Source organism: Lissotriton helveticus, chromosome 8 (assembly GCF_964261635.1).
Source record: "Lissotriton helveticus chromosome 8, aLisHel1.1, whole genome shotgun sequence".
NCBI lineage: Eukaryota > Metazoa > Chordata > Amphibia > Caudata > Salamandridae > Lissotriton > Lissotriton helveticus.
The window spans coordinates 1604389592-1604405521 of record NC_136069.1 but is presented as its reverse complement, the minus strand read 5'-3'; the positions used below and the strand labels follow the sequence as shown (position 1 = coordinate 1604405521).

At 49.2% G+C, this 15930-nt stretch overlaps 1 protein-coding gene across 9 annotated transcripts in view; it reads right to left on the bottom strand.

Annotated features, from left to right (window-relative positions):
• Positions 1 to 15930, bottom strand: part of STIM1 (stromal interaction molecule 1) — a 508846-nt gene that overhangs the window by 102514 nt on the left and 390402 nt on the right. For all 9 annotated transcript variants that reach the window (XM_078658670.1, XM_078658667.1, XM_078658664.1 and 6 more), the window contains one exon: positions 15715 to 15892. In XM_078658670.1, coding sequence (XP_078514796.1) covers positions 15715 to 15892 — 178 coding nt within the window. The remainder of the gene's footprint in view (positions 1 to 15714; positions 15893 to 15930) is intronic.

The following is a 15930-nucleotide window of genomic DNA, read 5'->3' as shown; positions in this document are numbered from 1 at the left end:
GACTACTGGCTAGTAGTCACGAACTTGGTCCCCTCTGCTTTCAGGTGTCATCCATCTTCCAGATCCAGGCTTGGATCACTTCGAACTCTCTTCACTGGTCGCCTGCCAGCATCTTCCTTCCAGGCTCCTGGTTCGTCAACGAGGATTCCCGACGTCTTTTGAGACATATGCAGCTGCAGCCCCTGGGCTAGGTAACTTCGGCATTTCGGTGCCCCAGCATAGCCTCACTATCCAAGGGTCAGGATCCACTGTCGTTTTCTCCCTACCAGGTCGGGTTCGCCCGTGAACACTAACTTTAACTTTACTAGCTATCATAGACTTTGTCCCGCATCCCGCGTGAGAGTGCACACTCTGCACCCGAGTCCCCTAGGCCTCCTAGAAGTAATCTAACGATTCTATAGTCAAGTCCTAGCGATTCCAAAGCCTATTAGTACTGTACTTACCTGCTAGTAATTTCGCATTCCACTTTTAGAGTATATGGTTTTTCGTGCCCCTCGGGCATTTGTATATACTGTGCTAACTTAAGTATTTTCGTAAGAGTTTTGTTGTGTGCCTAGCACCCTGTCCTCATAAAGAGTACAGGGCTGTTGTGATTCTAATAAATACACTGTTTATTTTCATAACACTTGTGTGGTGTCCTTTCACTGGGTGTTCAAGGGGTAATGTGATGGTAAAACAGCTGGCTTAACGCGCCCTCTAGAGTCTTAGCCTTAGACTGCTCGTATCCATGCTACTAGGATAGCTGGTCTATAAGGTTGACTTACAACCAATCATCAATAAGGGTTGTTTGGACTGATATATAGTGATCACTAGAATAGTGAGCACTGCACATCAGGCCAACTTCTCACATTGGTGAGCAGCGGTTGGGATTTGAGCTTGCTGTTGTTTTACCACACATATCCTAAGAATATCTTGTGAAAGATCACATAAGTACTAAAGGGTACATATAACTTAGCTTAGAATACTCTGAGTTCTACTGAACCAGCTGTTGTAGCTCCTAGGGCCTAGCACACCCTAAACTACAACTCTAGCAAGGGATCAGTAGGCAAACATATAGTGTAGGTAAGTGCACCACTTACACCTCACTAGAAAAGCATGTCTAACCATGGAGAGTCCACTGAGACTCCCCTGGTAAGTGTTAACCCTCCACAGGTCACTTCAAGATATGCAGCTCTCAGTTTCCAGGAGATGAGACAAGTCTGTACCTCCAGGAAACTGAAGCAGGGGTCTAACCCCACCATTCCCTTTCTGATAGGTCTCTTAGAGACATATGATGCCAGAAAGATTTCTCAGTTACATGAGAATATGCCAGCCTTAGAGGGAACCTCTGGGGATCCAGACCTCCCCAACACTGCTACTGCAGTTGAGGAGGAGGAGGATCAAGAGGAACTCTCTGGGGATGAGGTAGACAAAGGTCTTGAGGTAGTCAGAAGGCTAACTAGGGCCAACTTAGACTTACTTGGGCTAGGATCTGGGGGACCCCCAGTACTAACCCGAAGTGGGCCTAACCTTGGAGTTAGGAGAGATAGATCTCTTTCTAGGGACTCCAATAGATCTCTGCACTCTAATGCCTCTTCCCAGAGGAGGAGGAACTCTCCACAGAGGAGAGTGACTTCCCCTCAGAGAATAGAGCATGAAGCTAGAATGAGACAGGCTGCTCTGAGGATTGAAAGGGAAGAACTTGCCCTGGCCAAAGAAAAGCTTGCCTTTGCTAGAGAGCAGCAGATGAGTGGGCTAGCTCCCACTGGTGGCAGCAATCTCCCAAGAGATAGAGAGAAGGGTTTAGATACTAAACACCTGACTAAGATAGTGCCCCCCTTTAAGCAAGGGGATGATATCCAGAAATGGATGGCTGCTTTGGAGAGGGCCTGCACTGTGCAGTGCATTCCCCGAAGTCAGTGGGCAGCTATACTGTGGCTCTCCTTTGATGGTAAAGGTAGAGATAAGCTCCTCACTACAAGAGTGGAGGATGCTAATGATTACCAGGTCCTGAAAAATGCACTGGTTGATGGGTTTGGTTTAACCACTGAGCAGTACAGGTTGCTGTTCAGAGACACCCAGAAAACTCAGTCTCAGGACTTTTCTGACTTTGTGGATTGTGCCACTAAGGCTTTGGAGGGCTGGTTGCTGGGTAGCAAGGTTACAGATTACACAGGATTGTATAATCTTATGATGAGAGAACACATTTTAAACAATTGTCAGAACCAGTTGTTGCACCAGCACCTTGTTGATTCAGATCTGACCTCTCCCCAAGAATTGGGAAAGAAGGCAGACAAATGGGTCAGGACAAGGATCAAGCAGAACCAGAACCAGAACCAGGGTGGTCAGAAGAAAGCAGACCAGAAGGGTAATGTTAAGAGTGAACAAAATGACCAGAAGTCTTCACCAGGTCCCCAACAAACCAAAGAGGGTGGGGGTCAGGCTTCCCAGAAGAAGAAGACTCAAGAAGGCCAGTCAAAGAGGTGGTGCCAGTACTGTAAGAGTAAGTATCACTGGTTTAGTGAGTGCACCAAAAGAGGAGGACAAACTCCTGCCACTACAGCCCCTAAGGCAACTGCACCCCCTAGTACAGTCAGTAGTGGTAGTGTACCTCCCAAGGCATTAGTTGGGTTAACCTTGGGTACTGAGGGGTCTGACAACTTAGTTGGCACACTCACTCAGGCTGTCCTTGTCTGTACAGGGGATATGGATATGTCCCCTGATATAAGTCCCAATACTTTGGGCAAATACAGGCAGACACCTTTGATTAATGGCAAAATGGCTCAGGCCTATAGGGACACTTGTGCCAGTGTCACCATGGTGACACCTAACTTTGTGGACCCTGGACAGATCATGCCAGGTACAGATTTCCTGGTGACCAATGCCAGCAACGTCACTACCAGTCATAGTATGGCGATTGTGGCTTTCTCCTGGGGTGGAGTGAAGGGTCAAAAGAAAGTTGTAGTCAGTTCAGACCTCCCAGTTGATTGTTTGTTGGGCAATGATTTGGAGTCATCACTATGGTCAGAAGTGGAGCAGAGGACTCACATGGAAATGTTAGGCTTGCCAGCACATGTGCTTGCTGTGACTAGGTCACAGGCCAGAAGATGCCCCACTGAACAGGTGCTGGATCCTGAAAGTATGGACCAGACACCTTCCAAGAAGAAGAGCAGTAGGGTTAAGGCTTTGCCTTCCCCCTTGCCCCAGGTTGAGGATCAAGTCTCTGAGGAGGCTGATCTGAGAGAACTGAGGGAAACTGAGCCTAAAGAGCTTGAACTTGATCAAGTTGAGTTTCTGGGCTCAGGGGGACCCTCCAGAGCAGACCTGGGGAAGGCACAGTTAGACTGCCCTTCCCTTGAACCCCTCAGACAGCAGGCTGCTGCTGAGGCTGCAGGGAATGCCACAGGTGCCCACAGGGTATACTGGGAAGATGGACTCCTGTACTCCGAGTCAAGAGACCCCAAGCCTGGTGCAACCAGGAGGCTGGTCATCCCCTTGTCTCTGAGAGGTTTCCTTCTCACCTTGGCCCATGAGATTCCCCTTGCAGGTCATTAAGGTCAGACAAAGACGTGGGACAGGTTTGTCTCACACTTTCACTGGCCCCGCATGAATGAGAATACCAAGGAGTTTTGTCGCTCCTGTGTCACTTGCCAAGCCAGTGGTAAGTCAGGTGGCACAACAAAGGCCCCCCTCATACCACTACCTGTGGTGGGGGTTCCCTTTGAAAGAGTGGGGATTGTCATTGTTGGTCCAATGGAACCCCAGACAGCATCAGGACACAAGTTTATACTGGTGGTGGTGGACCATGCCACCAGGTATCCTGAAGCTATTCCACTTAGGACCACTACAGCACCTGTAGTGGCAAGGGCCCTAGTTGGAGTGTTCTCCAGAGTGGGTTTCCCTAAGGAGGTCGTTTCTGACAGAGGTACAAACTTCATGTCAGGATATCTGACTGCAATGTGGAAGGAGTGTGGTGTGAACTACAAGTTCACCACACCCTATCACCCACAATGCAATGGGCTTGTTGAGAGATTCAACAGGACCCTCAAAGGGATGATTCATGGGCTACCTGAAACTCTTAGGAGAAGATGGGATGTCCTGATCCCCTGCCTCTTGTTTGCTTACAGAGAGGTCCCACAGAAGGGGGTTGGCTACAGCCCTTTTGAGCTTCTGTATGGGCATCCTGTAAGAGGACCCCTGTGTTTGGTGAAGGAAGGATGGGAGAGACCTCTCAAAAAGCCTGCAACCAACATAGTGGACTATGTACTTGGTCTCCGCTCCAGGATGGCTGAGTATATGGAAAAGGCATCTAAAAACCTGGAGGCCAGCCAAGAACTTCAAAAAGCTTGGCATGACCAAAAGGCTGTTCTGACTGTGTACCAGCCAGGACAGAAGGTGTGGGTGCTGGAGCCAGTGGCCCCAGCAGCTCTGAAAGACAAATGGTCTGGGCCCCACACCATCATTGAGCAAAAGGGAGAGGTTACCTACTTGGTGGACCTTGGAACTCCCAGGAGCCCTCTCAGAGTGCTCCATGTAAACAGGCTCAAGGCATATGTCGACAGGAAGGACATGAGCTTGCTCATGGCCACAGATGAGGGACAGGAGGAAGAGAGTGACCCTCTCCCAGACCTGCTCACTCAGAATCCTGATGATGGATCAGTAGATGGTGTTGTCTTTTGTGGCAGCCTCACTGAACATCAGCAACAGGATTGCAGGCAAGTTCTGCAATCCTTCAGACATATGTTCTCTCTGACACCCAGCCAAACTGATTGGTGTACCCATGATGTTGACACTGGAGACAGTCTGCCTGTCAAGAGTAAAATCTACAGAAAGCCTGATCATGTTAGAGACTGCATCAAAACTGAAGTGCTGAAAATGTTGGAACTGGGAGTCATTGAGCCCTCAGATAGCCCTTGGGCTAGCCCAGTAGTTCTAGTGCCAAAGCCTCACACCCAGGGTGGTAAGAAGGAGATGAGGTTTTGCGTAGACTACAGAGGCCTCAATGCAGTCACTAAGACTGATGCCCACCCAATACCAAGAGCAGATGAACTTATAGATAAATTGGCTTCTGCCAACTTCTTAAGTACATTTGATTTGACAGCTGGGTATTGGCAAATCAGGTTAGCTGAGGAGGCCAAACCCAAGACAGCATTTTCTACCCCTGGTGGGCATTATCAATTTGTGGTAATGCCCTTTGGTCTGAAGAATGCACCTGCCACCTTCCAAAGGTTGGTGAATCAAGTCCTCACTGGGCTGGATGACTTCTGTGCAGCATATCTTGACGATATTGCTGTCTTTAGCTCCACCTGGGAGGATCACCTGGTCCACCTGAGGAAAGTGTTAAAGGCTCTGCAAAAGGCAGGCCTCACTATCAAGGCCACTAAGTGCCAGATAGGGCAGACACAGGTTGTATACCTGGGCCACCTTGTAGGTGGAGGCCAGGTTCAGCCACTGGAGAGTAAGATACAGGCCATCAAGGACTGGACTCCTCCAATCACCCAGACTCAGGTTCGAGCTTTCTTGGGCCTGACTGGGTACTATAGGAAGTTTGTCAGAAATGATGGGTCCATAGTGACCCCTCTTAATGACCTGACAAGCAAAAAGATGCCAAAGAAAGTTCAGTGGACAGCAAGCTGTCAGAAAGCATTCAATGACCTAAAGCAGGCCATGTGCACAGCACCTATCCTAAAGAGTCCAGATTACTCCAAGCCATTGTCCAAACAGATGCTTCTGAGTTGGGTGTGGGAGCTGTTCTGTCTCAGCTGAATTTTGATGGTAATGATCAGCCTATTGCTTTCTTTAGTAGGAGGCTGACCCCCAGAGAGAAAAATTGGTCAGCTATTGAGAGGGAGGCCTTTGCTGTGGTTTGGGCCCTGAAGAAGCTGAGGGCCTACTTGTTTGGCACTCACTTCACCATTCAGACCGACCATAAGCCCCTCTTGTGGCTAAATCAGATGAAGGGTGAAAACCCCAAACTGCTTAGGTGGTCCATTTCCCTACAGGGGATGGATTTTACAGTGGAGCATAGACCTGGTACTGATCACAGCAATGCTGATGGGCTCTCCAGGTATTTCCACTTAGAGCAAGAAGACTGGCCTGGTCAAGGTTAGTTTATTGTCCCAAAGTTTGAGGGGGGGTCATGTAGGAGAGTAGGGTCTGCAATCCTATGATCACCCAGATATTTGCTTTTTGCTGCACTGGTTTACGACTTTCCCTGGCTGTGGGCCTGCTAATCAGACCCACAGCCTAGCTGTTCTCTCTATCCAAATTGTACTCAGGTACTGAATTGGCACTGGGCCCTCTCCAAGTCCCTGTACCCAGGGCTGAGGTGCACCCAGAAGTCTCCCAGGGGCTGAAGCATGTATTGTGCCACCCCTGGACTGACTAACTAAACTGACACAACTGGCTGCACGACAGCTGGGGCAAGGTGGTGTACTCACCCTTTGCTTTAGATATAGTATACCTATATGTGAGAAGTTGGCCTGATGTGCAGTGCTCACTATTCTAGTGATCACTATATATCAGTCCAAACAACCCTTATTGATGATTGGTTGTAAGTCAACCTTATAGACCAGCTATCCTAGTAGCATGGATACGAGCAGTCTAAGGCTAAGACTCTAGAGGGCGTGTTAAGCCAGCTGTTTTACCATCACATTACCCCTTGAACACCCAGTGAAAGGACACCACACAAGTGTTATGAAAATAAACAGTGTATTTATTAGAATCACAACAACCCTGTACTCTTTATGAGGACAGGGTGCTAGGCACACAACAAAACTCTTACGAAAATACTTAAGTTAGCACAGTATATACAAATGCCCGAGGGGCACGAAAAACCATATACTCTAAAAGTGGAATGCGAAATTACTAGCAGGTAAGTACAGTACTAATAGGCTTTGGAATCGCTAGGACTTGACTATGGAATCGTTAGATTACTTCTAGGAGGCCTAGGGGACTCGGGTGCAGAGTGTGCACTCTCACGCGGGATGCCGGACAAAGTCTATGATAGCTAGTAAAGTTAAAGTTAGTGTTCACGGGCGAACCCGACCTGGTAGGGAGAAAACGACAGTGGATCCTGACCCTTGGATAGTGAGGCTATGCTGGGGCACCGAAATGCCGAAGTTACCTAGCCCGGGGGCTGCAGCTGCATATGTCTCAAAAGACGTCGGGAATCCTCGTTGACGCACCAGGAGCCTGGAAGGAAGATGCTGGCAGGCGACCAGTGAAGAGAGTTCGAAGTGATCCAAGCCTGGATCTGGAAGATGGATGACACCTGAAAGCAGAGGGGACCAAGTTCGTGACTACTAGCCAGTAGTCAGTGGGCACCAGGAGGGCACCGGATGGTAGTCACCTCGACTAGATGAGTGGGCGACGCTGTGCTCTGCAGATCTCACGGACCAGGAGGCGTTGTCGGCGACCAGGATGGAGAGGCGAGCTGTCCCACGATGGATGAAGCTGTCGGCGTCGAAGTACCCAGGATTGGGCAATAAAGCCTTGGCTAATTCAAGCCCACGCGGTGGACTCAAAATGGCGTCTTGAGTGGACCAGGAGGGTCCGGGGTGCTCCTTTTCTGGAAGGGAGCAAGAGCCAGTCTGGAGCAACCAGACCAGCAGCAGTGATGTCGTCGGGTGTCGTTCAGAAGGCCACAAGCCAGCGGGCTAGTAGCCAAACAACGCGGTGAGCAGCAAAAAGCAGAAGGGCCCCACGCCGATCGTGGAGATGCTGGGGGGCTGCTCTTCGGTGCTGGAGCTGCTCAGGGTCGGGGCTTCTCGGACCCCAAAGCACTCGCCAGGAGATTACTCGGCGGGCTTGCTGTGCAGAAGTCGCGCAGTCTTGGCAATAGTCGGTCCCTTGAGGTCTTGTCGCACTCACGGTTCTCAGCTTGGCTGTAGAGGTGAGTAGAGGTCGGAGGTGCCAGGGAAGCCGGGTCTTGTCGAGCTGGGCAGTCGGATTCCGGAGGAAAGACTTACAGCAGACCGCAGTGTTCTTGCGATGGTGCCTGCGGATGCAGGGTGACTACTCCTTAGCCACAAGGGAGAATCTTGAAGAAGGAAATCTTGAAGTCCTTTCGCAGAAAGTCGTGTCTTGATTCCAAAGATGATCTAATTTGGAAGGGGGCCTGCTCCTACCTTTATCTGGGAAAAGGGGGCTGGCACGCGACTAGGTCCTGCCCTATGGGTGGGACCAGGAGGGGGGTGGTTACACCCCCTTCCTTGGCGGGCTTTTCCCCAGCTCAGGGTCTGGAGTGTCCCTGGAACTGGTTCAAGCCGGCCTATGCACAGTGAGCACCGGGGTGCCACTTGTAGTCACCTTCCTCTGAAGCCCTGCCTACCTAGGATACACAAAATCCTGTCTGGGACGGTGCTGGCATCGCCCCTGGCAGGAAACCCTTTGTCATTATCTCCTGCTCTGGGAGGACTCCCAGCAGCAGGAGGGCAGACTTGTGTCTCGGTGGCAGCATCCATTTTGTGGAGCTGAGGCTCTGTTTGACTTTAACCGGGGTTAGAGGTTACATACATGTCGTGTCCCTCTAGAAGGGTGGAATGCTAACCCCGTCGCCAGAATTGGCGAGGGGTTAGTATTCCAATTCGTATGACACCTTACTCGACATGTTTTGATAAAGCGATACCAGAGTTGGCATATAACCGCGAGGGTTATAATGCACTTAAGAGTATATGGTATGCGATATCATGGAAACGGCTAAAGGATAAATCCCGAAAGCCGCAGACAGGCTCAGCTCATGCCAGAGCACCATCTCACACGATTCCAAGCACTCTGCCTTCAGGATTGTTAAGGCCTGCCATAGGAGTGACTGATAGGAGATCTGTGTGTCCATTTTAGGGTTAGATATAGGTATACTATATCTAAAGCAAAGGGTGAGTACACTACCTTGCCCCAGCTGTCGTGCAGCCAGTTGTGTCAGTTTAGTTAGTCAGTCCAGGGGTGGCACAATACATGCTTCAGCCCCTGGGAGACTTCTGGGTGCACCTCAGCCCTGGGTACAGGGACTTGGAGAGGGCCCAGTGCCAATTCAGTCCCTGAGTACCATTTGGATAGAGAGAACAGCTAGGCTGTGGGTCTGATTAGCAGGCCCACAGCCAGGGAAAGTCGTAAACCAGTGCAGCAAAAAGCAAAAATCTGGGTGATCATAGGATTGCAGACCCTACTCTCCTACACTATATCTAACCCTAAAATGGACACACAGATCTCCTATCAGTCACTCCTATGGCAGGCCTTAACAATCCTGAAGGCAGAGTGCTTGGAATCGTGTGAGATGGTGCTCTGGCATGAGCTGAGCCTGTCTGCGGCTTTCGGGATCTATCCCTTAGCCGTTTCCATGATATCGCATACCATATACTCTTAAGTGCATTATAATCCTCGCGGTTATATGCCAACTCTGGTATCGCTTTATCAAAACATGTCGAGTAAGGTGTCATACGAATTGGAATACTAACCCCTCGCCAATTCTGGCGAGGGGGTTAGCATTCCACCCTTCTAGAGGGACACGACATGTATGTAACCTCTAACCCCGGTTAAAGTCAAACAGAGCCTCAGCTCCACAAAATGGATGCTGCCACCGAGACACAAGTCTGCCCTCCTGCTGCTGGGAGTCCTCCCAGAGCAGGAGATAAGGACAAAGGGTTTCCTGCCAGGGGCGGTGCCAGCACCGTCCCAGACAGGATTTTGTGTATCCTAGGTAGGCAGGGCTTCAGGGGAAGGTGACTGCAAGTGGCACCCCGGTGCTCACTGTGCATAGGCCGGCTGAAACCAGTTCCAGGGGCACTCCAGCCCCTGGCCTGGGGAAAGCCCGCCAAAGGAGAGGGGTGTAACCACCCCCCTCCTGGTCCCACCCATAGGGCAGGACTTAGTCGCGTGCCAGCCCCCTTTTCCCAGATAAAGGTAGGAGCAGGCCCCCTTCCAAATTAGATCATCTTTGGAATCAAGACACGACTTTCTGCGAAAGGACTTCAAGATTTCCTTCTTCAAGATTCTCCCTTGTGGCTAAGGAGTAGTCACCCTGCATCCGCAGGCACCATCTTAAGAACACTGCGGTCTGCTGTAAGTCCTTCCTCCGGAATCCGACTGCCCAGCTCGACAAGACACGGCTTCCCTGGCACCTCCGACCTCTACTCACCTCTACAGCCAAGCTGAGAACCGTGAGTGCGACGAGACCTCAAGGGACCGGCTATTGCCAAGACTGCACGACTTCTTCACAGCAAGCCCGCTGAGTAATCTCCTGGCGAGTGCTTTGGGGTCCGAGAAGCCCCGACCCTGAGCAGCTCCAGCACCGAAGAGCAGCCCCCCAGCATCTCCACGATCGGCGTGGGGCCCTTCTGCTTTTTGCTGCTCACCGCGTTGTTTGGCTACTAGCCCGCTGGCTTGTGGCCTTCTGAACGACGCCCGACGACATCACTGCTGCTGGTCTGGTTGCTCCAGACTGGCTCTTGCTCCCTTCCAGAAGAGGAGCACCCCGGACCCTCCTGGTCCACTCAAGACGCCATCTTGAGTCCACCGCGTGGGCTTGAATTAGCCAAGGCTTTGTTGCCCAATCCTGGGTACTTCGACGCCGACCGCTTCATCCATCGTGGGACAGCTCGCCTCTCCATCCTGGTCGCCGACAACGCCTCCTGGTCCGTGAGATCTGCAGAGCACAGCGTCGCCCACTCACCTAGTCGAGGTGACTACCATCCAGTGCCCTCCTGGTGCCCACTGACTACTGGCTAGTAGTCACGAACTTGGTCCCCTCTGCTTTCAGGTGTCATCCATCTTCCAGATCCAGGCTTGGATCACTTCGAACTCTCTTCACTGGTCGCCTGCCAGCATCTTCCTTCCAGGCTCCTGGTTCGTCAACGAGGATTCCCGACGTCTTTTGAGACATATGCAGCTGCAGCCCCTGGGCTAGGTAACTTCGGCATTTCGGTGCCCCAGCATAGCCTCACTATCCAAGGGTCAGGATCCACTGTCGTTTTCTCCCTACCAGGTCGGGTTCGCCCGTGAACACTAACTTTAACTTTACTAGCTATCATAGACTTTGTCCCGCATCCCGCGTGAGAGTGCACACTCTGCACCCGAGTCCCCTAGGCCTCCTAGAAGTAATCTAACGATTCTATAGTCAAGTCCTAGCGATTCCAAAGCCTATTAGTACTGTACTTACCTGCTAGTAATTTCGCATTCCACTTTTAGAGTATATGGTTTTTCGTGCCCCTCGGGCATTTGTATATACTGTGCTAACTTAAGTATTTTCGTAAGAGTTTTGTTGTGTGCCTAGCACCCTGTCCTCATAAAGAGTACAGGGCTGTTGTGATTCTAATAAATACACTGTTTATTTTCATAACACTTGTGTGGTGTCCTTTCACTGGGTGTTCAAGGGGTAATGTGATGGTAAAACAGCTGGCTTAACACGCCCTCTAGAGTCTTAGCCTTAGACTGCTCGTATCCATGCTACTAGGATAGCTGGTCTATAAGGTTGACTTACAACCAATCATCAATAAGGGTTGTTTGGACTGATATATAGTGATCACTAGAATAGTGAGCACTGCACATCAGGCCAACTTCTCACAGGGAGGATACCCTTATTTGCCTCACTTTTCTTAATCAAAGGGTCGAGATAAAAAGCAAATAGGATGGGAGAACATGGACACCCCTGCCTCGTCCCTCGTGTGATAGAAATTGGGTCGCTTTTCCCCCCACCCCATCAACTGGAGTCGAATCTTAGGATTCCTATATAGTGTCTGTATGGCTTTAATACACCCCTTTCCTATCCAGAGTTCTCAAGTACAGCCCAAAGATAGCCCCACAAGACCCTATCAAACGCTTTCCCTGCGTTCAGCAGAATAAGCGCGATAGGATCTTGCGTGACCTAAGTACCATCAAACAAAGTACAGACTCTGCAAATATGTTCGGCCGTACCTCTGCCTCGGATAAATCCGTGTTGCCGGGCCGAGATCACCTTCCCAATCATGGTGCTAAAACAATTCGCTAGAATTTTTAAATACATTTTTGAGTCGCTGTTCATTAGACTAATAGGTCTAAAAGAACCAGGTTGAAAGGGGGCTTTAAAAAAAAAAATGGCCATACTAGCTTCTGCCCATGACTCTGGAGGAGTTTCCCCTCTCTGTGCACATCACAAAAAATAAATCACCTCCCAAAGTTGAGAAAAAACCTTATAAAACTCTAGTGGGATTTGGTCAGGGCCTACAGCCTTGCCCGATGGCAATTCCTTTAAGGCTCCCTGAATTTCTTCGTCTAAAAATCTCTCCTCCAAAGCCCTTGAGTCTTCTACTGAGAATGTATCGGCAGTGAGCAATGCTAAATATTGTCTTATATTCTTGGGTTCCCCGAGCGCATTTTCCCTATATAAATTTTCATAATAACTTTGAAAAACCATATGTATTTCGCTAGGTATTGTGACTACCCCACCCCCCCCTCTGAATTTTTAATCTCTAAGATGTCTCGCCCAGTGGCTTTCTGTCTAGTCCTTACAGATAACATATGCCCAACTTGCTCACTAAATTCATAACAAGACTGTCTCCAGGCCAAGAATTTTCCCGCTGCTCTTGGTGCCATGATTTCACCTGCTGCAGGCTTCGCCAACGCTAATTTCTGGAGGGTCTCATCTGTATTTGAGCCAGTGGCTATAGCCCTAAAAGTTCTTCTTCTATGTTTAAAATTGTTCTATGCATGGTCTTAATCTCTTGATTCGCTTTTTTATTCCGGTTCAACAAATTGCTCAAGGGTTCCCCCCCTGATACCGAGAGCATCCCATACCACCCCATATCCAGCACTTCACCTGTTGGTCTCGAGGAATTTCTCAAGCCATTTGCTCATATGCTGTAGATAGTTCAGGTCCAGTAGCAGGGCACGTTCAAAGGTCCCGCTACGTTCCGACACCCTCCCAGCACTACTTTGAACCTCCAGGGCCAAGGGATTGTGGTCGGAAATAACCTGAGGGAATTTCTTAATGATACAAGTGGGATGGAGAAGATGAAACGACAAAGTAATCTAGCCGCGCGCACCTCTATGGGGTGCCGAGTAGTATGTGCTGCCCCCCTTCTGTGGTTTCAGTTGCGCCCAAGCATCTATGAGCCCATTATCCTCCATCATCTGAATAAGGGCCCTGTGGCTGCAGGATATTAATTCTACTTTGCTGTTGGAAGGATACAACAGCATCCAAGAGCAAGTATAAAGAGGCTTGGCTTTCATCCAGGACACAAGCATTTCAAAGTCTGCTTTCAATACTCCTGAGAGCTCATGCGAACAGAGGCAAAAATAAATGTGACGGGCAGAGGAAAAAAAACAACCCTGTCTTAAAACTGCTCCCTCGTCACTTTCAAAAGCGTCCACTAATGATTGTGTAGCCTAGAGAACTGGCAATCCTACATCAAGTAAACAAAAAAATAAACACAAAGTTGATGGTATCCCCCTCCCCCCAGAAATCAAGAGGTGAAAGTGCCTTATGCCAGTGAGAAATGGACCCATCATCTATTCCTGAGAGGAGAGCTTTGAGATTTTCTGGCACCTTCAGACTTTGAGAGTAACCATGTGACCATGTCACTGTCTTTGACTTGGGCTGGACAAAGAGGGGTCATATCAGCTCTGATACTAGGGTAAAGTCTCTGGCACTGGTCTCCAGACTCACTCTCTGGTTTGCAAGGTTCCATCACAGCCTAGCACCAGAAGGGAGAAGATACATATATTTTGGGGCAATTGGAAGACCTTAAGAAGAGATGATGGTGTGATAACTCCCAGCCTGATGGCACAGGGTGAAAGAAACCCCATACATTAATTCAGCATGTAGTGTATATGAAATCAATAAGTGGCAAAGAAAACAAATAAAAGAACAAGTTAGAAGAGGGGCAGAAAAGGACAAGAAGGGGTTCATGCACTAAAAACGTGTATACGGTGTTCAGAATGGTATATATGGCTGTGCATTGACAAAGTCTTTACTGTTAGGTTGAGCGCTCTAAGAGACAGAGAGCTGTAAGCCTTGCTTGCAAGTGCCGAGTGCCAGACTGGGGCTGATCCCTTTGATTCACAATGGGCAAACCAGGCTCTGGGCTGCAAGCGGAGCAGGGTTTTACATACAGGAAGATCTTATGAAAGAGTGAATTATTAAAAATAAATCTGCCACAGTAATTCGCAAGACGTCTCCTCATAAAACAAGTAAGAAAAAGAGCAATGATTCGTCCTCAACAAATTTCCGGTATAATGGAAGGGCTGACATGTTCAAAGCTCTCGCTTGATCAGAAAGCTAGCCTAAACAGAGCCCATTCATAAACAGAGCATTAGCATATGGAGATCTGGTGAATATTCAGAGATTGGAGAAACAGAGCACTGGTATCATCAGAAAAGTGTATAATTACAACCTTGCTAGGTTCCAAACCTTGACCTTAGAACAAGCCCTGCATCCCTGATTTAATGAGAACGCAGCCACAATTTTTCATCTCAATATATGGCAATGAACTGGAAGAGTGGAATTTGTTTTTACGGCCCAACTAGACTTTTGAAGCATTGAATCACTTTGGCAGGTAGATAATTTACTTTGGACCCACCTCTGCATGCTGACATCAGTTTACAATAAAGCATTCCACGCCCTTAGACATGGAGAGAAAATGACAGACTGAGAATAGTGACAGAATCTTACACCGAACCTTATTATACTCTACAAGCCCGCTCCGCAGAAGGAAGGCCGGAACATACGTGGCCGTCAGCAAAGGAGGGGGGGAGGAGTAATGCCAGAAAGGAGCCAGACAAAGGCCCAACAGGGCCTGTCCACTATGAGCCTGGTCCCTCTAGCTGGACCCAAAATTGTCTAGAACAGCTGCAGCATGGTCTCCCTGAAGTCTTCTACCTGCTGTGGAGTCGAAAATGTCTAAAAAAAATTGGGGTGCATAGACCCCAGCTTGGAGACAGGATCAGAGGAGGTGGACGACAGGATCGGAGTAGGTGGACGACAGGATCGGAGTAGGTGGACGACAGGATCGGAGTAGGTGGGCGACTGATTCAAAGTCGGATCATTGGTGTGACAGCTCTGCAACGTTTCTCTGGAGCGGAACAAGCAGGGAGAGGACTTCAGTCTAGACTACTTGTGCTTGGACTGAGTCTTTCCGCTTTGTGTTGGACTCAACACAGGTTGGTGGTCTGGACCTGGACATTTAGACGGAGTGGGCCTGAGACTTCATGCATTACAGGGCATTTGTCAGATATTAGGAAGGTCTGTATCAGACAATATCTTCCTACAGGTATGATATGGCATGAAGCATGTTTCTCAGGGTGGATAGGGGGTGCATAAACCATAGAACACTGTTGAGAAAACATTTTGAACTCTGATTCAGGAGCAGAGCACCGGATCTGCGTCAAAGGGCATGGAAAAAAGGAAGTTACATTAGCATGCACGGGTGGCACCTACATACAGGCTCTACACCGTCACTTCAGGAGGTGGGACAAGGCCAATGTGGAGTTGGATGGCACCACCTACTGGCACATTGGAGCAATTGCTGAAAAACTTCACAGAGTTGAGGCCTGGGGGTATTCAAAAGGAGAGGAATTTACAGCTGGAAGTATCCATCAGAAACGTAATTTTCTCAATTTAATGTTTTTTGTTTGTTTCTAAAAAATTCAAGAGTAGGTTAGAAAGAAGAGAAATTACATCAGAAAGTTACTTAGATCTAGAAATGTGGTTTTCAGCCTGCTGAGGAAAGAAAGCGACACAAGAACAGAACATGTTGTGTTTACCTTTCCTGCAGGTCATGTAAGCTCTGCTCAGCTCGCTGGAGTCCCTCTAGGTCCTTCATCATCTTGCCCATGTGCTCCTTGGAATATCGATTCTGGATGTATGCAAACCAGCAGCCGCCCACGCCGATGACGATGGACACCACCAGCATGAAATCCTTCAAGTGGTTGTGGCGGGTCACTGCAAGACGGACAAGCAGATATTTAGCATTAACCAAC